The 24,351-nt window shown below is 40.8% G+C and overlaps 1 protein-coding gene across 1 annotated transcript in view; it reads right to left on the bottom strand.

Moving 5' to 3' along the window:
- LOC143284450 (calcium/calmodulin-dependent protein kinase type 1-like) overlaps positions 1 to 24,351 on the bottom strand; it is a 175,027-nt gene that overhangs the window by 18,448 nt on the left and 132,228 nt on the right. The window contains exons 6-7 of the mRNA XM_076591088.1: positions 8,020 to 8,095; positions 3,987 to 4,099 (exon numbers count right to left, since the gene is read on the bottom strand). Of these exons, the coding sequence (XP_076447203.1) occupies positions 3,987 to 4,099; positions 8,020 to 8,095 (189 nt within the window). The remainder of the gene's footprint in view (positions 1 to 3,986; positions 4,100 to 8,019; positions 8,096 to 24,351) is intronic.

Here is a 24,351-nt window from a genome sequence, read left to right on the forward strand (position 1 = left end):
GCAAAATGACTTTCTGTTTGTAAATGTGTATGGTCCAAATAGAGATGACCCGGAATTCTATGATATTTTAAGCGAAAAAATTAAAGATTTCAATGTCAGTAATGTAATAATTGGAGGAGATTTTAATTTAGTACTCGACCCATCTAGAGACTATAATAACTATAGAAACGTTAACAACCCAAAGGCTAGAGAGATAGTAGAAAAAATGATTAGCGGATTAGAATTGAACGATATCTGGAGGGATCTAAATCAAGATGTTCACAGATACACATGGAGAAGAACTAATCCATTTCAACAAGCTGGGTTGGATTTTTTTCTCATTTCAGATCAAGTAGTTTCTTTCGTTGAAGATGCAGATATTGATTATGGATATAGAACTGACCACTCAATGATCTTGTTAAGGCTAAAATTTGATAACAAATGTAAATGGAACACGTTTTGGAAATTCAACTCCTCATTATTAAAAGATAAGGGTTATTTAGACGAAATTAATGAAGAGATAAAAAAGGTTAAAGAGGAATATGCAGTTAGCCCGTATTTAAGAGAGGCAGTGGATACTATTCCAGTTCAAGACTTACAGTTGTCAGTACCTGATGATCTATTCCTAGACTTTCTATTAATGAAGATTAGATCAAGGACTATTTCTTATGCAACAATGAAGAAAAGGAAAACAAACGAAGAGGAGAATACTTTACAACAAGACATTCAGCAACTAGAAAAGCTAGAAGTAAAAAGTCAGGAAGATGTTATGAATATAGAAGCTAAGAAGGAACGATTGAGAGTTATTCGGGAGAAAAGAATAGAGGGAGTAATTTTAAGATCAAGGGCAAGATGGATAGCAGATGGGGAAAAAGTAACTAAATATTTCTGTAATTTAGAAAAACGTCATTATATAAGCAAGAATATGGCTAGATTAAATGATACACATGGCAATGTTCTAAATAACCAAAAAGAAATTCTAAAAGAAGTCCAAGGTTTCTATCAAAATTTGTATAAAAGTTCAAACGTTGAAGACTGCGAAATTAACGAACTTATAAAAGATATTCCATGTTTAGATGTTGATGAAGCACATGATTTAGAGGGCGATATTACGTTTGAAGAGGCTAGTTTAGTACTAAAAAATATGAAAAACAATAAGAGTCCTGGTACAGATGGTTTCACGGCAGAATTTTTTAAGTGTTTTTGGAGCAGAATAGGTGATTTTGTTGTAAGGTCATTAAACACTAGTTTTAGAAAAGGTCAACTTTCTTGCGTTCAAAAACAAGGAATAATTGTATGTATCCCTAAAGGAGACAAACCTAGAAACTTCATCAAGAACTGGAGGCCAATATCACTGTTAAATATCGTATATAAAATCGGATCGTCATGTATAGCCAACCGTATAAAAACTGTCTTGCCCAAACTTATTGCAGAAGACCAAACTGGCTTTATCAGGAATAGATATATAGGTGACAATATAAGGTTGATTTATGACACAATAGCTTACTTAGAAGAGCACAATCTACCTGGACTTTTGTTAAATATCGATTCTGAGAAGGCTTTCGATTCAGTTGGTTGGAATTTTATGTTTAAAGTATTAAAAGCATTTGGTTTCCAAAATGGGATATGTAAATGGATAGAAACATTTTATAATAATATCAGATCCTGTGTTCTTGTAAATGGGCAAGTCTCTAGCTGGTTTAGTGTAGAACGGGGATGTAGACAGGGAGACCCACTATCACCGTACCTTTTTGTTTTGTGTGTTGAAATATTAGCAATAATGACACGAGAAAATGAAGATGTACGTGGTATAACGATCAACAATATGGAACACAAACTTTCTCAATACGCAGATGATACTGAATTTCTTTTAGCAGGTGACAAAAAATCATTTGAGACATGCATGCATATAGTGGACACGTTTGGGCATAAATCAGGCCTACATATGAATTTTGGAAAAACAAGTGCAATTTGGCTGGGAAGTAGTAAAAATTCTAATATTCGGTATATGGAGCATCTAGGGATAGAATGGAATCCACCAAAATTTAGAATTCTAGGAATCTGGTTTACAAATGATTTACAAAACTGTGCAAATATGAACTACTCTGAAAAATTAGCAGATGTTATACAATTATTTAGAGTATGGATAAGAAGGCAAATAACACCCCTTGGACGAATAGCTGTTCTAAAATCATTAATTTTGTCTAAACTGACTCATTTGTGGATTTTACTGCCTAACCCACCTGACAATTTTTTTCGCATTTTACAAAATCACTGTTATAGTTTTGTATGGAACAAAAAGAATGATAAGATAAATAGAAAAACTGCGCATAAAAGTATCAGAAATGGTGGTCTGGGATTACCGGAATTAAAAACCTATGCATCCTCTCTAAAATTGACTTGGATACGGAAAGTGGGTAAAACGCATCATAAATGGAAAAACATTGCCATGGCTAATTTTCCTGTGCTGAATGATATCCATAAATACGGGCCAGAAATAACATTATCTTTTGCTCAAACAAATATTTTTTGGACAGATGTATTTAATGCATACAAAGAATTTTTCTATAAAATAGATTGCAATACCTCTGCTGAGCTTCTGGCAGAACCAGTATTTTATAATCGAAGAATACAAATAGGGAAAACATTTATTCGGGGAAAAACATGGATAGATAAAGGTATATACTGTATTGCACATTTTTTGCTTGAAAATGGACATTTTATTTCTTACGAAGAATTCAAACGAAAATATAATGTCGACATCAATTTTCTTACTTTTGCTGGTTACATATCGGCAGTAAAAGAGTACATTCAAAAGAAGAACATAACCATAGATAATGATCAATGCTTAAATATGTCTATAATTTTCAAGAAATTGATGTCCATATGTAAAGGTTCCAAGCTTTATTATGACATACTTATAGACAATGGTGTTCATCCACAGTGTTGTTCAAAATGGGATGAAAAACTCAACATTGTTCATGACTGGAGAAAATGTTTTTTGTACATTTGTAAGATTCCAGATGTTAAACTGAAATGGTTTCAGATCAGAATTGTGCACAGATGCCTTGGGACAAATGTTATACTTAAAGAGATGGGTGTACTTAACAATGACCTGTGTAGTTTTTGCAACACAATGAAAGATAGTATTAGACACATGTTTTGGCAGTGTACAACCATCCAACGTTTCTGGCAAGAATTAATGGATCTGGTTAACGAAAGATGCCCAAATGCTCAAAATTTGCAATTAACTGAACCATTAGTCATACTTGGACATGACAAAAATATAGTCACTGATCCCACTTTTTATTTCATTTTGTTGCTGGCTAAACAATACTTGCACCAACGCAAGATGAACAGCACTGAACCTGTTCTGCAGGGTTTCATAAAAAAAATTGGAATACAGATATACAGTTGAAGAATATATAGCTAGGAAAAACTTTCTTTATAATGATTTTATCAGCAAATGGTCTCCATATAAATCCTAGCTTTTTAATACAAATTGAAATAAGAATATATATTGTCATACAGTTCTGATATTGTTATTACTATATTTTGTATCTTACTATGCAATTTAAAGTATGGCCACATATGTGTCATTTATTGTGAGGTTGACAACCTACAATTTATCAGACTCCTTCGACTGTACCCGGCGACCTTATATTTGATCTTGATTCATTGATCTTTGCCAGCATGTTCTTGTGGCTGTGTTATTATTACTATTATTATTAGTAGTAGTACTTCTTTTTGTTTCTCTGTGTGTGTGTTTAACAATGTAAAAATTGAATAAAAATGTTTGAAAAAAAAAAAAAAAAAAGAAGAGAGAGAGAGAGAGAGAGAGAGAGAGAGAGAGAGAGAGAGAGAGAGAGACATAGACAGATAAACACAGAGAATTCAAACAACAAAAAAGAAGAGGGAGAGAGAGAGAGAGAGACATAGATAAACACAGAGAATTCAAACAACATAAAACAGCATAAGCACTGAGCACTTAAAAACAGGATTCTCACCTGATTCTGAAATCTCATCCCAGTACGGAGAATCAAACTCATACTCAGCCCGCAAAATCTGCTTGAAGAGTTCAGCATCATTTTCGTCATAGAAGGGAGGGTATCCACACAGCCTACAAACACACAATGATCATTATATAACGATAATACAAACAACACCTTTAAAAACAAAATACTGACACTGATTATAGTTTCTGCACATTCATCTACCCACCCACTAAACTGCATTCTGAAGGGGAAACAGACAGACAGACAGACACAGAGAGAGAGAGAGAGAGAGAGAGAGAGAGAGAGAGAAGAGAGAGACAGAGAGAGACAGAGACATAAAGAAAGAGAGACAGAGACAGAGAGAGACAGAGAGAACAAATTTAATCAGAAAGACTGAAATGAAGATGTATGAAAAGAGAAGGCTTATCAGTGAAGCTGGGACAATGCTTAGAGGGTGTGACTGGTGGGCAAGGGGTGGGGTTGTGGGGATACTTCTTTCATTATGCTCTCCCCAAGCAGTGTACACCTTTCATTATGCTCTCCCCAAGCAGTGTGCACCTTTCATTATGCTCTCCCCAAGCAGTGTACACCTTTCATTATGCTCTCCCCAAGCAGTGTACACCTTTCATTATGCTCTCCCCAAGCACTGTGCACCTTTCATTATGCTCTCCCCAAGCAGTGTACACCTTTCATTATGCTCTCCCCAAGCAGTGTACACCTTTCATTATGCTCTCCCCAAGCAGTGTACACCTTTCATTATGCTCTCCCCAAGCAGTGTACACCTTTCATTATGCTCTCCCCAAGCAGTGTACACCTGTACACCTTTCACTGTGCTCCCCCCAAGCAGTGTACACCTGTACACCTTTCATTATGCTCCCCCAAGCAGTGTACACCTTTCATTATGCTCTCCCCAAGCAGTGTACACCTGTACACCTTTCACTGTGCTCCCCCCAAGCAGTGTACACCTGTACACCTTTCATTATGCTCTCCCCAAGCAGTGTACACCTTTCATTATGCTCTCCCCAAGCAGTGTACACCTGTACACCTTTCACTGTGCTCCCCCCCAAGCAGTGTACACCTGTACACCTTTCACTGTGCTCCCCCCAAGCAGTGTACACCTGTACACCTTTCATCATGCTCTCCCCAAGCAGTGTACACCTTTCATTATGCTCTCCCCAAGCAGTGTACACCTTTCACTGTGCTCCCCCCAAGCAGTGTACACCTGTACACCTTTCATTATGCTCTCCCCAAGCAGTGTACACCTTTCATTATGCTCCCCCAAGCAGTGTACACCTGTACACCTTTCATTATGCTCCCCCAAGCAGTGTACACCTTTCATTATGCTCTCCCCAAGCAGTGTACACCTTTCATTATGCTCCCCCAAGCAGTGTACACCTTTCATTATGCTCTCCCCAAGCAGTGTACACCTTTCATTATGCTCTCCCCAAGCACTGTGCACCTTTCATTATGCTCTCCCCAAGCAGTGTACACCTTTCATTATGCTCCCCCAAGCAGTGTACACCTTTCATTATGCTCTCCCCAAGCAGTGTACACCTTTCATTATGCTCTCCCCAAGCAGTGTACACCTTTCATTATGCTCCCCCAAGCAGTGTACACCTTTCATTATGCTCTCCCCAAGCAGTGTACACCTTTCATTATGCTCTCCCCAAGCAGTGTACACCTTTCATTATGCTCTCCCCAGGCAGTGTACACCTGTACACCTTTCATTATGCTATCCCCAAGCAGTGTACACCTGTACACCTTTCACTGTGCTCCCCCCAAGCAGTGTACACCTGTACACCTTTCATGATCACAGCAATTTGTATTTTTTTATCACCTTAACCCGTGATGATAACTCTTCTTGGGTTCAAAGCAAATCTGGCGATCATTTCCCAAATAATCTGAACTAATGGCCCTGTTATCTAAAGCTAATTCATTATCTCTTCTGAGAACTGCTTTGCACACACACCCACACACACACAGAGACAAAACACACATGCACAAGACCAATCTGTGTCAGTCTCTGAAAGGGGCAGTCACCTTCTCTCTCTCTCTCTTAACCTTCATCTCCCTCCACACACCGACATCCCCACACACCAAGGTCAGAACAACTGGTCCATACATTGATGTGAAATCAAAACCAGTTTCAGTCAAATGGGTACACATGGCAGAAACACAGCAACAAGTACAACACCTTCCTCACACACTCTTCTTCTTCTTTTTCTTCTTCTGTGTTCGTGGGCTGCAACTCCCACGTTCACTCGTATGCACATGGGTGGGCTTTTACGTATATGACCGTTTTTACCCTGCCATATAGGCAGCCATACTCTGCTTTCAGGGCTGTGCATGCTGGGAATGTTCTTGTTTCCATAACCCACCGAACGCTGACATGGATTACAGGATCTTTAACGTGCGTATTTGATCTTCTGCTTGCATATACACACGAAGGGGGTTCAGGCACTAGCAGGTCTGCACATATGTTGACCTGGGAGATCGGAAAAATCTCCATCCTTTACCCACCAGGCACCGTCACCGTGATTCAAACCCGGGACCCTCAGATTGAAAGTCCAACGCTTTAACCACTAGGCTATTGCGCCCGTCCACACACTCCCTGACTCAGTGGCCTTCCAAACAGTAAACAAACCACTGCTAACTACTAACACCAGGGCAGCATGTTTATCACACTTCCCTCCCTGCATTAAAACACACCAGGGAAATCAAGGTGAGTGGATGAATGAGTACACCACATTTTCTGCCTGTCCATGAGGCATTTGTATTCCACACAACCCCTACAGCCTCCCCAGAGCACACCTCTGGAGCATGAAAAACCCTGGCATTTGCATGAACCTGGACAGCTTGCTTCTGTCAACCCATCTGTCTCAGATGAGCTCTCTCGCCTTAATGTGGAGACAAATCAGTTTGAACTGGGCAGCGTTGGGATTGTTCCAGCCAGCACTAACATTACACAATGCAATCACTGTACTGTATTGCACTGCATTGCATCCTATTGTATTGTATTGTAGTGTAGTGTTCCTGCCAGCACTAATGTTACACAATGCAATCATTGTATTGTATTGCACTGCACTGCATTGCATTGCATTGCATTGTATTGTATTGTATTATATTGCAGTGTTCCTGCCAGCACTAATGTTACGCAATGCAATCATTGTATTGTATTCCACTGCATTGCATCGTATTGTATTGTATTATGTTGTATTGTATTGTAGTGTTCCTGCCAGCACTAATGTTACACAATGCAATCATTGTACTGCACTGCACTGCACTGCATTGTATTGTATTGTATTGTATTGTGTTGTATTGTATTGTAGTGTTCCAGCCAGGACTAATGTTACACAACAAAATCATTGCACTGCATTGCATCGTATTGTATTGTATTATATTGTAGTGTTCCTGCCAGCACTAATGTTACACAACAAAATCATTGTATTGTATTGTATTGTAATGTATTGTATTGTATTGTACTGTATTGTAATGTATTGTTCACGTTTCTCTGTGTTAAATCTGGGCTGCTAGTGAATTTGTTTTCCTACCAAAGTGGATTTTTCTGCAGAATTTTGCCAGGGACAACCTTTTTGTTGCCATGGAAGCCAGAGAATCTGAGCATGCAGGACTGAATCCTGCACTCAGCAGTGTTCTCTGACCCTCCACAACATCTTGAGTGGCTGGCTATATACCAGACATTTGGACTGGACAATAAACCAAGGTCCAACGTGCAGCCTACACTCAGCTCATGTAAAAGAACACACGGCTACAAAAGGGTTGTCCCTGGCATAATTCTATAGAAAAATCCACTCTGGTACAAAAGCAAAAACACCTGCAAGCCAAAACAAAAGAAAACAAAATGAAGAGAGAAATAAGTGACTGCACTGTAGAAATGTGCTCTTCTGGGGAACAGCAGCCCAAATTTCACACAAAGAAATCTGTTGTGACCAAGGGTGCTACAATACATTGCAATATGATGCAGTAAGTGTGTGTGTTGGGAGGTGTGTGGGCGGGGGGAGAGGCAAAAGAAAGCATGACTTACAAGATGTAGGCTATGACACCTATTGACCAGCAGTCCACCTCCTTGCCATAGGGCTGTTGAGCAAGAACTTCAGGAGCTGAAACAGACACCTCTGATTAGGTACAGCAGTTGGAGGTTCACTGTGGATATCAAAGAGGACATGAGAGGGAGAGGTGGTGTGTGAAGAGAGTGAGAGAGAGCTAGAGAGGGAGAGAGCCAGCAAGCAAAAGAGAGACAGAGAGTGAGGCAGAGAGAGAGAGAGTGAGTGGGGGAGAAAGAAAGAAAGAGACACAGACAGACAACCTCTAGGAATCAAAGAGTACATGACTACTCATGCACACATTTTTATCCTTGAGCGCATACAATAACCATGGACACACACTCTCTCTCTCTCTTGTAGCCTTTTCTTTTTCTCTTGGACACTCTCTCTCTCTCTCTCTCTTGTAGCCTTTTCTTTTTCTCTTGGGACACACTCTCTCTCTTGTAGCCTTTTCTTTTTCTCTTGGACACTCTCTCTCTCTCTTGCAGCCTTTTCTTTTTCTCTTGGACACTCTCTCTCTCTCTCTCTTGTAGCCTTTTCTTTTTCTCTTGGACTATCTCTCTCTCTCTTGTAGCCTTTTCTTTCTCTCTTGGGCACTCTCTCTCTCTCTCTCTCTTGTAGCCTTTTCTTTCTCTCTTGGGCACTCTCTCTCTTTCTCTCTCTTGTAGCCTTTTCTTTTTTTCTTGGGCACTCTCTCTCTCTTGTAGCCCTTTCTTTTACTCTTGGACTCTCTCTTGCTGTCTTTTCTTTTTCTCTTGGACACACACACTCTCTCTCTCTCTCTTGTAGCCTTTTCTTTTTCTCTTGGACACACACACACTCTCTCTCTCTCTTTCTCTTGCAGCCTTTTCTTTTTCTCTTGGACACTCTCTCTCTCTCTTGTAGCCTTTTCTTTTTCTCTTGGACACACTCTCTCTCTCTTGTAGCCTTTTCTTTTTTTCTTGGGCACTCTCTCTCTCTCTCTCTCTTGCAGCCTTTTCTTTTTCTCTTGGGACACACTCTCTCTCTCTCTCTCTTGCAGCCTTTTCTTTTTCTCTTGGGCACTCTCTCTCTCTCTTGTAGCCCTTTCTTTTACTCTTGGACTCTCTCTTGCTGTCTTTTCTTTTTCTCTTGGACACTCTCTCTCTCTCTTGTAGCCTTTTCTTTTTCTCTTGGACACACACTCTCTCTCTTGCTGTCTTTTCTTTTTCTCTTGGACACTCTCTCTCTCTCTTGTAGCCCTTTCTTTTACTCTTGGACTCTCTCTTGCTGTCTTTTCTTTTTCTCTTGGACACTCTCTCTCTCTCTCTCTCGTAGCCTTTTCTTTTTCTCTTGGACACTCTCTCTCTCTCTCTCTCTCTCTCTCTCTCTCGTAGCCTTTTCTTTTTCTCTTGGACACTCTCTCTCTCTCTCTCTCGTAGCCTTTTCTTTTTCTCTTGGACACTCTCTCTCTCTCTCTCGTAGCCTTTTCTTTTTCTCTTGGACACTCTCTCTCTCTTGTAGCCTTTTCTTTTTCTCTTGGACACACACTCTCTCTCTCTCTCTTTCTCTCTTGTAGCCTTTTCTTTTTCTCTTGGAAACACTCACACTCTCTCTCTCTTTCTCTCTTGCAGTCTTTTCTTTTTCTCTTGGACACACACTCTCTCTCTTTCTCTCTTGCAGCCTTTTTTTTTCTCTTGGACACTCTCTCTCTCTTGTAGCCTTTTCTTTTTCTCTTGGACACTCTCTCTCTCTCTCTCTTGCAGCCTTTTCTTTTTCTCTTGGACACACTCTCTCTCTCTTGCAGAAAAAGTACACTTGTTTGCAATGAAACGTTTTTTGAATGTGGACATTCGAACGCCAAATGATCTTGTGTATGGGGAGCTAGGGAGATATCCAATTTATTTAAACTCGTACATTAAATGCATTAAGTATTGGTTGAAACTTACAAGAATGAACGAAAACAGGCTACCGTTCAAAGCTTATCGGATGTTGTATTCCTTAGATAATAATGGCAAAAAAACATGGGCAACGTGTGTTCGTCAGTGCTTAAATTCTTATGGTTATTCTTTTGTATGGGATAATCAGGGTGTTGAAGATATTGCAGGTTTTATAAAGTGTTTTAGACAGCGAATAGTTGATTGTAGGTGGCAAGATTGGCATGACCATATGGAAACTAGCGATAGATTTGCACAGTTTAGAATCTTTAAAACATCGCAGGGGCCTGAACCATATATTGGGATGGAAATAAACAGATATGTAAAAAGTGCACTGACAAAATTTAGATTTGGTGTTTCAAATATTGCTGTTCACAGTTTCAGATACTGTAGTAGGAGTGAATATGTATATATGTGGCGATTGTGCAACCTGGGTAGGGAAGATGAATTGCATTTTTTGCTATGTTGCCCTGCTTTGAGTGACCTCAGACAAAGATTAATTCAACCTAAATATTATAAAGATCCCTGTGCTTTTAGATTTAATCTGCTCATGTCGTCAAAACATGAGCTTACCCAACAAAACTTGGCCACGTATTTATATGAGGCATTGAAGAGACTTCGAATTGTTATTTTGTGAATGTTGTTGAGTATTGTATAAGCTACTTTTGGTTGATTTGTGATGTTGGTTTATCGTGTCAAGTCATTTTCCTTTATTTATTTTCTTGTATGATCCCCTTCAGTAAGGGGCTTTGGTCTTAATCTGAATAAAACATCGTTATCGTTATCATTATCTCTCTTGCAGCCTTTTCTTTTTCTCTTGGACACTCTCTCTCTCTTGCAGCCTTTTCTTTTTCTCTTGGACACTCTCTCTCTCTCTCTCTCTCTTGTAGCCTTTTCTTTTTCTCTTGGACTCTCTTGCAGCCTTTTCTTTTTCTCTTGGACACTCTCTCTCTTGTAGCCTTTTCTTTTTCTCTTGGACACTCACTCTCTCTTGCAGCCTTTTCTTTTTCTCTTGGACACACACACACACACTCTCTCTCTCTCTCTCTTGTAGCCTTTTCTTTTTCTCTTGGACACTCTCTCTCTCTTGTAGCCTTTTCTTTTTTTCTTGGACACTCTCTCTCTCTCTTGCAGCCTTTTCTTTTTCTCTTGGACACTCTCTCTCTCTCTCTTGCAGCCTTTTCTTTTTCTCTTGGACTCTCTCTCTCTCTCTTGTAGCCCTTTCTTTTTCTCTTGGACACTCTCTCTCTCTCTTGCAGCCTTTTCTTTTTCTCTTGGACACTCTCTCTCTCTTGCAGCCTTTTCTTTTTCTCTTGGACACTCTCTCTCTCTCTTGTAGCCCTTTCTTTTTCTCTTGGACACTCTCTCTCTCTTGCAGCCTTTTCTTTTTCTCTTGGACACTCTCTCTCTCTCTTGTAGCCCTTTCTTTTTCTCTTGGACACTCTCTCTCTTGTAGCCCTTTCTTTTTCTCTTGGACACTCTCTCTCTCTCTTGCAGCCTTTTCTTTTTCTCTTGGACACTCTCTCTCTCTTGCAGCCTTTTCTTTTTCTCTTGGACACTCTCTCTCTTGTAGCCTTTTCTTTTTCTCTTATCATGCAAGTACAAAATAGACATGTAGTACATATGCTGTTTTTTTTTGTTTTGTTTTAAAAAAAATACAAATCAAAGAGTGCATGTGTACTCATGTACAAATGTGCTCATCCTTGAGTGCATAATGTATCATTGCACTTTTTGTATATTTTTTCTTGTCATACTCCCTGTATATTTTTTTCTTGCTGATGAGCACACACACACGCACACACACACACACACATGCGCACACACACACACAAGTGTAAGAGTGTCTATATCTACTTTGAAAATGAAAAAAAAAAGCTTAACTGCCAATCTACAGTTTAACCAAACAAATTTTGAGAAAATGGAATGCAAGTTAGTGATTCTGTCCAATACTGATAAAAGCAAAAAAAAAAAAAAAAAAAAGCTGAAAATTCTCAGATAAACTCCCTTAGTCTTTAGACAGGAACCCTCAAAATTCCACAGTCTAAAAAAAAAAAAAAAAAAAAAAAAGCAGAAAAAATCCTCTCCCAAAGTAAAAGAGAATGGCCCATAGAACGTGCCAGGAGCAAACCAACACTGCCTGCATGTGCCCACTCTCTCTGCTTGAATCAAAGACCTGCTGTGGAATCAATGTCCTGATAAAAGGAACATTGTCCTCACTGGGTTCTGGCCAGCAAACAGCACAGGGACAACAGACACAACAGACAGCACAGGGACAACAGACACAACAGACAGCACAGGGACAACAGACAGCACAGGGACAACAGACACAACAGCACTGGGACAACAGACACAACAGACAGCACAGGGACAACAGACACAACAGCACTGGGACAACAGACAGCACAGGGACAACAGACACAACAGCACTGGGACAACAGACAGCACAGGGACAACAGACACAACAGCACTGGGACAACAGACAGCACAGGGACAACAGACACAACAGCACTGGGACAACAGACACGACAGACAGCACAGGGACAACAGACACAACAGCACTGGGACAACAGACAGCACAGGGACAACAGACACAACAGACAGCACAGGGACAACAGACACAACAGACAGCACAGGGACAACAGACAGCACAGGGACAACAGACACAACAGCACTGGGACAACAGACAGCACAGGGACAACAGACACAACAGACAGCACAGGGACAACAGACACGACAGACAGCACAGGGACAACAGACACAACAGACAGCACAGGGACAACAGACACAACAGCACTGGGACAACAGACACGACAGACAGCACAGGGACAACAGACACAACAGCACTGGGACAACAGACAGCACAGGGACAACAGACACGACAGACAGCACAGGGACAACAGACACAACAGACAGCACAGGGACAACAGACACAACAGACAGCACAGGGACAACAGACACAACAGCACAGGGACAACAGACAGCACAGGGACAACAGACACAACAGACAGCACAGGGACAACAGACACAACAGACAGCACAGGGACAACAGACAGCACAGGGACAACAGACACGACAGACAGCACAGGGACAACAGACACAACAGCACTGGGACAACAGACATGACAGACAGCACAGGGACAACAGACACAACAGACAGCACAGGGACAACAGACACAACAGCACTGGGACAACAGACACAACAGCACTGGGACAACAGACACAACAGACAGCACAGGGACAACAGACACGACAGACAGCACAGGGACAACAGACACGACAGACAGCACAGGGACAACAGACAGCACAGGGACAACAGACACAACAGACAGCACAGGGACAACAGACAGCACAGGGACAACAGACAGCACAGGGACAACAGACACGACAGACAGCACAGGGACAACAGACACAACAGCACTGGGACAACAGACAGCATAGGGACAACAGACACAACAGACAGCACAGGGACAACAGACACAACAGACAGCACAGGGACAACAGACAGCACAGGGACAACAGACACAACAGCACTGGGACAACAGACAGCACAGGGACAACAGACACGACAGACAGCACAGGGACAACAGACACGACAGACAGCACAGGGACAACAGACACGACAGACAGCACAAGGACAACAGACACAACAGGGACAACAGACAGCGTGGGTTTCAGATTTGTCCAGGGAAACATGCAGGGCAGTGCATGAGCAGGCATCTTCATGATCTTGACATGCTGATCAATGTGGCTGATATCCACCATTCCCCTCCCATGCACTTTGCTCTCTCTCCCCCTCTCTCTTCCTTCCTCTCTCCCTCTCTCTCTTTCTCCCTCTCTTGCTGATCAATATGGCTGATATCCACCATTCCCCTCCCATGCACTTTGCTCTCTCTCCCCCTCTCTCTTCCTTCCTCTCTCCCTCTCTCTCTTTCTCCCTCTCTTGCTGATCAATATGGCTGATATCCACCCATTCCCCTCCCATGCACTTTGCTTGGTCTCTCTCTCCCTCCGTCTCTCTCTCTCTCTTGCTGATCAATATGGCTGATATCCACCCATTCCCCTCCCATGCACTTTGCTCGCTCTCTCTCTCCCTCTCTCTTCCTCCCCCCCCCTCTCTCTCTCTCCCTCTCTCTCTTGCTGATCAATATGGCTGATATCCACCCATTCCCCTCCCATGCACTTTGCTCGCTCTCTCTCTCCCTCTCTCTTCCTCCCCCCCCTCTCTCTCTCTCCCTCTCTCTCTTGCTGATCAATATGGCTGATATCCACCCATTCCCCTCCCATGCACTTTGCTCTCTCTCTCCCTCTCTCTTCCTCCCCCCCCCTCTCTCTCTCCCTCTTGCTGATCAATATGGCTGATATCCACCCATTCCCCTCCCATGCACTTTGCTCGCTCTCTCTCTCTGTCTCACATGTCTATCCCCAAGAGAGCAACAATGCTACTTATCGGTGACTCCATCATACGCTTCATAAATCCAAGACGCTTAGCCCCTCGACGAGAATTTTTATTCAAAATGTGTACCAGGTATGACTGTTAGAGATCTCCACACCTGGCTGCAGTCAACCCCCACAGCCCCTGATCTGAAAGACGTTATTGTCCATGTCGGCATCAAGTCTTGTCCGTCTGGCCCTGTTCCACTGGAGACATGGTCCGAGCTCATGGCATTATGTCTGAGAAAGTTTCCAAAGGCACGGGTGACCTTTAGCTCCATCCTACCGGCAAAGGGAAAACACCATTTCAACAACAGTATTGCCCCAGCAAATCGTTATATGCAAGAAGCATGTACTCGATACAATGTAAATTTTATTGACAATTTTCCCCTGTTCGCGTCTGACGTAAATCTGTACAGCAGTACAAATCACCCCAATGCCAGGGGCACTGCGCGTCTGGCGGAAAATCTGAAAAGGCTGCTGTGGACATTTTCATATTCGGATGACAACATTCCACAAGATAATCGTTTGTCATTCCGATCAGGGTACAGATCCTCACAAGGGTACAAACATTCAAAGCCTTCTGTCCAGTTTTCTAATTTTCCTAATGTAAATCAAAATAACTTGGATAATCAGGTTCACGGCCCTAGAGTTCAACAATCAAAACCTCTTCCGCCATCTGTCTACTCATCCTATCATTATCCACCACTGATTCAAAACCCCTGTACCAAAGATAATCTTGTCCCTCCATCACAAACAAACACTTCCATTCCTCCTCTCTCACGCCCTTTCCTGTCGAATTCCACTCACGTTCCACATCAGTCACAAAGTCATGTAGAGACGTACAACCCCCCTCCCCCCGCTTTCCCCGGGCAAGAAATTCACGGATGGTCGAGCTCAGTATCCCCAAATCGTTTTCACCCTGATGCTGAGCGGTTGTTGCTGATGGCCTCAAAGTTACTGTCACAACAACACGCATTCCCTGCTCATCAAACACATTAGTTTCATTTTTTAATTAAATCGTTTGATTACTTGGGAACATATGTGAGTGAATGTATGCATATACAAATGAGGATGTGTGATTTGTGGTTCTGTTCTTTTGTCACATGTTGCATTTGTATGGCTTATCTTAAAACTCACATGTGTCACTGTATGCCGGAACAAAATATGTGACTAACTTCATAAGTAGATTCACGTTGTATTGAATGCTTTCCGTTCGAGGTACCTGGCTGAACGGCAGCTTCAGGACATCCTGCAACAGTGTACAAACACTGCTGCCTTTTGTTGTCTCTTTGTATAGTTGATCTGCCTAACAAGTTTGATTTACACTTTTTATACCTTTAGTGCGCTATTTGATTATCTTTTCTAATTATTTGTACTTTTGCGTTGCATGCATTTTTCTTCTGTCCTGACAATTATGAACAATACGCGTAATCTTTGGCCATCAAAAGATGGCTTGAGAGTTGGGTATCTCAATATAAATCATGTGGTAAATAAATTAAGTGATGTGTCCCATATATTGTATAATTCTGGTAAAGGCTTTCATATATTTGGTTTCGCAGAATCAAAATTATCTCAGCACATATCTGACTCAGAACTTATAATGCAAAACTACCATTTTATTCGCAAAGATCCAGTCAATCCGAAAGAAACAGGTCTGCTTGTATACGTTCATCAAAACATTAATTTTAGGAGACTTGAAGCACTAGAGAATTATGTGGAGTCAGTGTGGATTGAAGTTCAGCTGAAAAGATCAAAACCAATTGTATTAGGTTTTATTTATAGAAACCCCGCTGAACGTGTAGATTGGACTGATAAGTTTACAAGTATGATGGATGATCTTTTGATTTCGCAGGTATCTGATGAAATTATCTTAATGGCTGATTTCAACATAGATTTGATGAAATTCACTAATGCTTGGACTAATATTTATCAATCATTTAATCTAACTCAGCTAATTGACAAACCCACAAGGATTACTTCTACATCTGCAACACTAATTGATCATATCTATGCTTCCTAGACTAACAATATAATAGAATTGTGCTCACCAACATTTGGATGCAGTGATCATTTACCAATCTGCTTCACATGGGCAAAACGTGGCATTAAAGTTCCCCAAAACTACCATAAGATTATTAATTATAGAAGTTTCTCATGTTTTGATCAAGATCTCTTTTTGTTTGATTTAATGAATTCCTGTCTGCCATCTGTTTACCAGTTTACTAATCCTGACGAAGCACTTTAAGTCTGGTATCACAATTTTCTAAATGTTTATAACAAGCATGCACCATTTAAAACAAAACGTGTCAAAAATAACCCACAGAAACCATGGATGACTCAAAGCATAGCAATCGAAATCAGTCAGAGAGACGAGCTTTTAGATAAGGGGAATCAAGAGGAATTCAAAACACAAAGAAATAAAGTTAATAGTTTAAAACGTTCAGCAAAAATTAAGCATTTTCATGAAATGATTTCCTCTAAAGCTGACAGTAGATCGATATGGAGACCTATCAATCAGCTAACCAATAACAACAAAACTTCACAACACCCAATTCCCAAAGATATCTCTGTGGAAAACCTAAATAGTCATTTTTGTAATATATCCAGCTCTACGATAAAATCCAACAAAACCAGCGTTAATCAGTTAGATGTTCTAGAAGATTTCTGTTTGTCCAAAAATATCACATCCACTTTGAACATTCCCCCTATGTGTGTACATGAAGTATATAATGCTCTTGTTCACTTAAAACAGACAAGTACAAGAGGACTTGATGACCTAGACGGAAAAAATTTAAAAATGGCTGCTCCAATTATCGCTGAAACACTGACTTACGTTTACAATTTATGTATATCAAAAAATCAGGTCCCAAAGGCATTTAAAACTGCGAAAGTTGTACCCATATTTAAGAATGGTAATCGTTCGGATCCCTCTAATTATAGGCCAATTTCTATTTTATCTATACTATCTAAACCGTTAGAGAATCACTTGAAGAAACATATACTCTACCATTTCAATGAATTTGGTCTGTTTCACCCAAATCAGTCAGGATTTAGGCCTAACCACTCCTGTCATACAGCCCTAACCAACCTCGTTGATCAGTGGCTTACTAATATTAACAACAACGAAATAACAGGTGTTCTTTTTGTAGATTTTGCAAAGGCATTTGATGTTATTGATCACACTCTTCTTATCAGAAAACTAAAAGCATATGGGTTATCTCACAATACTTTAAAGCTAATGTCTTCATTTTTGTCCGACAGAAAGCAAATGGTTTCAATTGATAGAGTCAAATCTCAGCTTTTACCCATAAGTTACGGTGTTCCCCAAGGTTCTGTTCTAGGACCTATTTTATTTTCAATTTACATTAACGATTTACCTCTCTTTATTGAACCACCTTGTGAGTTATTTGCAGATGACACAACGATACACACTAAGCATCATAGAATAGAAAGGGTATCATCATCATTGCAACAAAGTATTCATGATATAGTAACATGGTCTGAACTTAATCATATGTGCTTACACCCGCAAAAGACGAAATACATTGTCATTACCACAAGGCAAAAGCGCCAAAACCTACTGCCCACTCGTTCTCCATTGTATATCAATGGCGTAATGATTGAGGAAGTCAGTCATCACAAAGTACTTGGTCTTATAATTGACAATAACTTGTCATGGTCTCAACATGTTATGATGACTTGTAAAACTTTATCCAAAAAGATTCATCAACTTTCTAGAATCAAGCATTTCTTGAACAAGCATTGCCGTAAATTATTTTTCCATGCTTATATCGAACCACATATAAATTATGCCTCAACAATATGGGATTCTGCCAGTGAAAATGTTTTAAAACAACTCATGAGTCTACATAGAAGAGCCTTAAAGCTGATACATCTGAAATCTTCGTCATTAACTGTCTCTGATTACAAAGATTTAGATATTCTGCCATTTAGATGGAAACTCATTCATAATAAGGCGCTTTTCATGTTTAAGATCATGTCTGGTTTTGCTCCTCCATATCTGAAACAGCGATTCCTTACAACTACTATACGTAACAACAACAGATCATGGTACCACTGCCAAGAATTGATTTATTCAAATCGAGTCTCACTTACTCTGGCGGTTGCCTCTGGAACAATATCTTATCAAGTTTTAATGTTCATACAAGTATCACTGTGTTTAAGAAAAGGTATCATGAATACCTGATGGAAAATTTTGCAAATTCTGTTTAGTATACCATATTATGTTATGTCATATGATATTACTTTATTTCGTCACATGTCTCACTCTGTCTCTTTATCTCACCCTCTCTATAAATACTATCTCATCTCCTGTCGCTTTTTTCCATCTCTCTCTCTCTCTCTCCCTCACTGCGCATTTTTATAAATTACGTGTTGTTTCTTATAAATATGATGCTATAAATTACGTGTTGTTTCTTATAAATATGATGCTTATTATGGTGTTGTTTCTTTTCTCGTTTTCTATGAATTTGTTAACGTTTGCTCATTTTTTGTGGTCTTCTTCATACCTTTTCTTTGGACGTTTTTCCCTTTCGAGGGCTGGAGGGGGCAATTGTTTGCTTGCTCTGGTGCTATCGGAAATAAGATTCATTCATTCATTTATCATTCATTTATTCCTTCCTTCCTTCCTTCATCCTCTGTTTCTCTCTCTCTCCCTCTCACTCACTCACTCTATCTCTCTCATTACCATATTCATGTACATTGTTGTCATTAATGCAGGTATCATGATTATGTACTTGTAAATGCTACTGTGCAACTGAGTGTATTTGAATTTCATGTATGTTTTTCTATAACCCTTTGTTATCTTGTGAACATTTTGATTTCATTTCTTTTTGCCCTGAGGGCTGGATGTAAAAAAGCATATGTATGCTTATTCCACTTCCCTCATTAAAAAGATTCGTTCGTTCGTTCGTTCGTTCTCCCTCTCTCTTCCTCCCCCCCTCCTCTCTCTCTCTCCCTCTCTCTCTTGCTGATCAATATGGCTGATATCCACCCATTCCCCTCACATGCACTTTGCTCGCTCTCTCTCTCCTCTCTCTCTTCCCCCCTCTCTCTCTCTCCCTCTCTCTCTGATGTATTTCATTGCAATGTTATGTGTGTGAGTAAGTGTGGTCACAGTCTGTCTGATGTATTTCATTGCAATGTTATGTGTGTGAGTAAGTGTGGTCACAGTCTATCTGATGTATTTCATTGCAATGTTATGTGTGTGAGTAAGTGTGGTCACAGTCTATCTGATGTATTTCATTGCAATGTTATGTGTGTGAGTAAGTGTGGTCACAGTCTATCTGATGTATTTCATTGCAATGTTATGTGTGTGAGTAAGTGTGGTCACAGTCTATCTGATGTATTTCATTGCAATGTTATGTGTGTGAGTAAGTGTGGTCACAGTCTATCTGATGTATTTCATTGTAATGTTATGTGTGTGAGTAAGTGTGGTCACAGTCTATCTGATGTATTTCATTGCAATGTTATGTGTGTGAGTAAGTGTGGTCACAGTCTATCTGATGTATTTCATTGCAATGTTATGTGTGTGAGTAAGTGTGGTCACAGTCTATCTGATGTATTTCATTGCAATGTTATGTGTGTGAGTAAGTGTGGTCACAGTCTATCTGATGGAGGATGGGGGATGTTATGTGTGTGTGTAAGTGTGGTCACAGTCTATCTGATGGAGGATGGGGGATGTTATGTGTGTGATTAAGTGTGGTCACAGTCTGTCTGATGTATTTCATTGCAATGTTATGTGTGTGTGTAAGTGTGGTCACAGTCTATCTGATGGAGGATGGGGGAGCGGCCAAGGGGGAAGTGTGGTCACAGTCTGTCTGATGTATTTCATTGCAATGTTATGTGTGTGTGTAAGTGTGGTCACAGTCTATCTGATGGAGGATGGGGGAGCGGCCAAGGGGTGATGTTCGGTTCCGTATTCAACAACTGAATGAATCTCTTTCTCTTGAAAATCAAGAACCATTCTCTCTTTCCTTTCACTGCAGCTAGTGTGTGTGTGTGTGTGTGTGTGTGTGTGTGTGTGTGTGTATATTATGTATATATATATATATATATATATATATATATATATATGTATATATATATATCATGTGTGTGTGTGTGTGTGTGTGTGTGTATAATTATGTGTATATATATATATATATATATATATATATATATATATATATATATATGTATATGATGCTCTTATCAACTGGAAGTTCATTTCCAAAACTCTGTCGGACCTTTTTCTTCCTTCCCATTGTCCTCCACTGCTCAGTCACCATCTTCTTCTTCTGTTGTCTGTCTGCCTGACTCACCTGCTTCACCATTGGATTCCTCTCTCCTTACCTCTGATCTCTTTCACGCCTGTCTGTTCAATGCTCAGTCTGTCTGCCCTGATCAAAAGACTGACTATATTTCTGATTTTATTTTTGAAAAAAACTTTGATATCGTATTTCTTACCGAAACCTGGTTAAAGTCACAAGGTCACGAACCCAAACTTAAACAACTGACCCCACCTGGATATAAAACTAGGTCACTTCCTCGATTGTCTCGTGGAGGTGGCATCGCCACCGTCTACAGAGATATCTTGGAGTCTTCCCTCTCCTTCTCCCATAACCACGCCTTTCCACATGATACCTTCGAAATGCTAGAAGTCACTCTCAGTGTTCCCGGTCACTCAATCATCTTCTGTTGTCTCTATCGTCCTCCGCCTAGTCGTAAAAATAACCTAACATCTTCTCAGTTTCACGATGAGTTCCGAACACTACTCGATTACTACAACCTTCGTTCTGGCAAACTTATTATCCTCGGAGATTTCAATTTTCATTTCGACAACCAGACTTCCACTGATGTCAAACGCCTATGTCAATCTCTGTCCACTCATTCTCTCTCTCAGTTCGTTACAGAACCAACACACAGATCTGGCCATACGTTGGACTGGCTAATCGCACGTGAGTCTGATGCCATGGTTGCGTCAGTGACTGTAACTGACAAACTTTCTTCCGACCATTCTGCTGTTATATTCTTGCTTAATATTTCAAAACCTACCAGAACCAAAAAATCTGTTACTCGTCGCAACGTGAAATCCATCAACATTAACACTTTTTCTTCTCAAGCTGCTGAACGCCTTTCCAAAATTTCTTCCCTTACCGACGTATCCACACATTACAACACTGTCCTCTCTCAACTGCTGGATGAACATGCACCCCCCACTACCCGCATGCTCCCTGACAGACCCTCCGCCCCATGGTACACACAAGACATTCGACTTGCAAAACGCAAACGTCGCCAACTGGAAAGACGATGGTGATCAACAAAACTGCAAGTCCACAATCAAATATTCCGAAAACAAATAAATAAAGTCAAACATATGATCTCATCAGCAAAAACAAACTTCTTTTCTTCTCAAGTTCTCGATGCCACATCCACCAAATCTCTTTACTCTGTCATGTCAAATCTTCTAAGAACTGCAAAAAGGACTCCTCTTCCTTCTACCTACACTTTATCTGAACTCCCCAATGTCTTCTCCTCTTTCTTTTTCGACAAAGTCCAAAATATTCGTACCATCTTAGACCAAATGTCTTTCCAACCTGTTCATCCTGATCCTCAATTCAGCGGCACTCCTCTCCATTCCTTCAATCCATTGACTGAAACAGAAGTTCATGAAATCCTAAAAGAAATGACAGTAAAATCCTGTGAGCTCGATCCTATACCAGCCTCGGTCTTTTCCCAATGTATCTCACATCTTCTCCCCACAATCACTAATATTGTCAACTCATCCCTTCTCACTGGAACGTTTCCATCCACTTTCAAAACTGCAATCGTCCGGCCTCTTCTGAAGAAACCCAACCTTGACGCAAACATTTTGAAAAACTATCGACCAGTTTCTAATCTTCCATTCATGTCCAAACTCCTTGAAAAAGCTGTCCTCAAGCAGCTTAACAACCACCTTTGTTTCAACAATCTCATCCACCCATTTCAGTCTGCCTATCGCGCTGACCATAGCACCGAAACCACTCTCCTCCACATTCTGAACAATCTACTGATAGCGTCCGACTCAGGAAAAATTTCCCTTCTCACTCTCCTCGACTTGTCAGCCGCCTTTGATACGATAGACCATTCAATCCTTCTTTCCCGTCTTCATTTTACATTTGGTATCAACGGCACTGTTCTAAACTGGTTCAAATCTTATCTCACTGATCGATTCCAGTCTGTCACTGTTGATCATTTCCAATCTGAACCCGTTAAAATCGAACATGGAGTCCCACAGGGATCTGTTTTAGGCCCAGTGCTCTTCACACTGTACACTGCTCCTCTCACTGAAATTATCAACCGCCATAATACAAGTCATCATTCTTATGCTGATGACACTCAACTCCAGAAGAGTGATACCCCTGAAAAATTGTTGCCGCTCTTGCAAGAAACATCCAACTGCTTCCTGGACATTCAAAACTGGATGACTCGAAATAAGTTACAATTGAACGCGGACAAAACTGAAGCAATGATCATAGGAACTAAACAAAAACTGTCTTCCATCACAACTGACACAATCAAACTTGGCAGTACATCCATCCCTCTGTCCAGTTCAGTCAGGAACCTCGGTGTTGTCCTTGACAATACACTGTCCATGCAAAAATTTATCAGTCAGACATGTCAGTCCTGCTACTGTCAACTGCGACGCATCAGTGCCGTCCGGAAATATCTATCCACTGACGCAACATCTAGACTTGTCGTTTCTCTCATTCTCTCTCGCCTTGACTACTGTAACTCTTTATTGTCTGGTCTGCCTGCTTCATCCATTCAGCCCCTTCAGCGCATACAAAACTCTGCTGCCCGACTCGTCCTCAGAAAGAAAAGATCTGAGCACATCACTCCTCTTTTGCAACATCTCCACTGGCTCCCTGTCTCAAACCGAATAAAGTACAAGATCAGCACTCTATGTTATAGATGCATTCACAAAACTGCCCCTTCCTATCTCTGCGGCTGCCTTCACCTCTACACTCCATCTCGCTCACTACGATCGGCCTCGGATCCACTCTGTTTACGCATACCCAGATTCAAACACTCGACTATTGGCCGCCGTTCTTTCTCTGTTTCTGGACCTTGTGATTGGAATGAACTTCCTTTTTCGCTTCGTCAAGTCTCCACACTCAGCTCTTTCACGTCTGGCCTTAAAACCCACCTCTTCCCAAAATAGCCTCCCTTGCCTGCCCTTCCTTGTCTTTAGTTTCAGCAGTATTAGAGTTATGCATGCGTGTGAATGACTGGTGCGAAAGCGCTTTGATTTGTCTCTGCACAAGATCCAGCGCTATATAAATACCATTATTATTATGAATGAAATATTTTGTTACTATTCCAGATTGATAGCTCTTGCAGTCTGTATCAGCCCAAACACAAATGTACATGCTGTGTTTCCATGGAGTGCTGCTTCTGAAGTTCTTCCTCGTCAGCATCGTGCATTTTCTTCTCATGAACACCCAGCCTTGAAAAGCACATTTCCTTTCTGGGGTTTTACCAGAATGTTGAAGGTCAAGGTCACACCAAACCAATAAAATGTTCACAAACAGAACTAAATAAAAGAAGGGAGTGGATTCCAGAGAGGAAAAATATCATGCAGTGACATTTGGTTAGTTTATGATTTTGCTTCTTTTGGCTGGTTGTGTTTCGATTTGTTCGGATCCAGGGAACAATGAAAAACGCTCTGGTCAATGCATGGCCACATTCATCAGACAACATGGCCACGACAGTGAACCTTTCACCGTACTTCTCTTCAAATGATAAATTCACTGATCAATCAGAATCGTTTCTTTCCCTTCGGTTTTCTTTCCGTGTGCCGCTATGAAATAATGTAAAAAAAAAAAAAGAAAAAAAAAAAAGAAGAAGACTTTCTAGATGGAGATGACCTTTGCTGTAAAGGCCAGAGAGAAGGAGAGGGGGAGACAGACAGGCTGAGAGAGAGGGAGAGAAAATTAATTC

The sequence above is a fragment of the Babylonia areolata genome, chromosome 8 (genome assembly GCF_041734735.1).
Source record: "Babylonia areolata isolate BAREFJ2019XMU chromosome 8, ASM4173473v1, whole genome shotgun sequence".
NCBI lineage: Eukaryota > Metazoa > Mollusca > Gastropoda > Neogastropoda > Buccinidae > Babylonia > Babylonia areolata.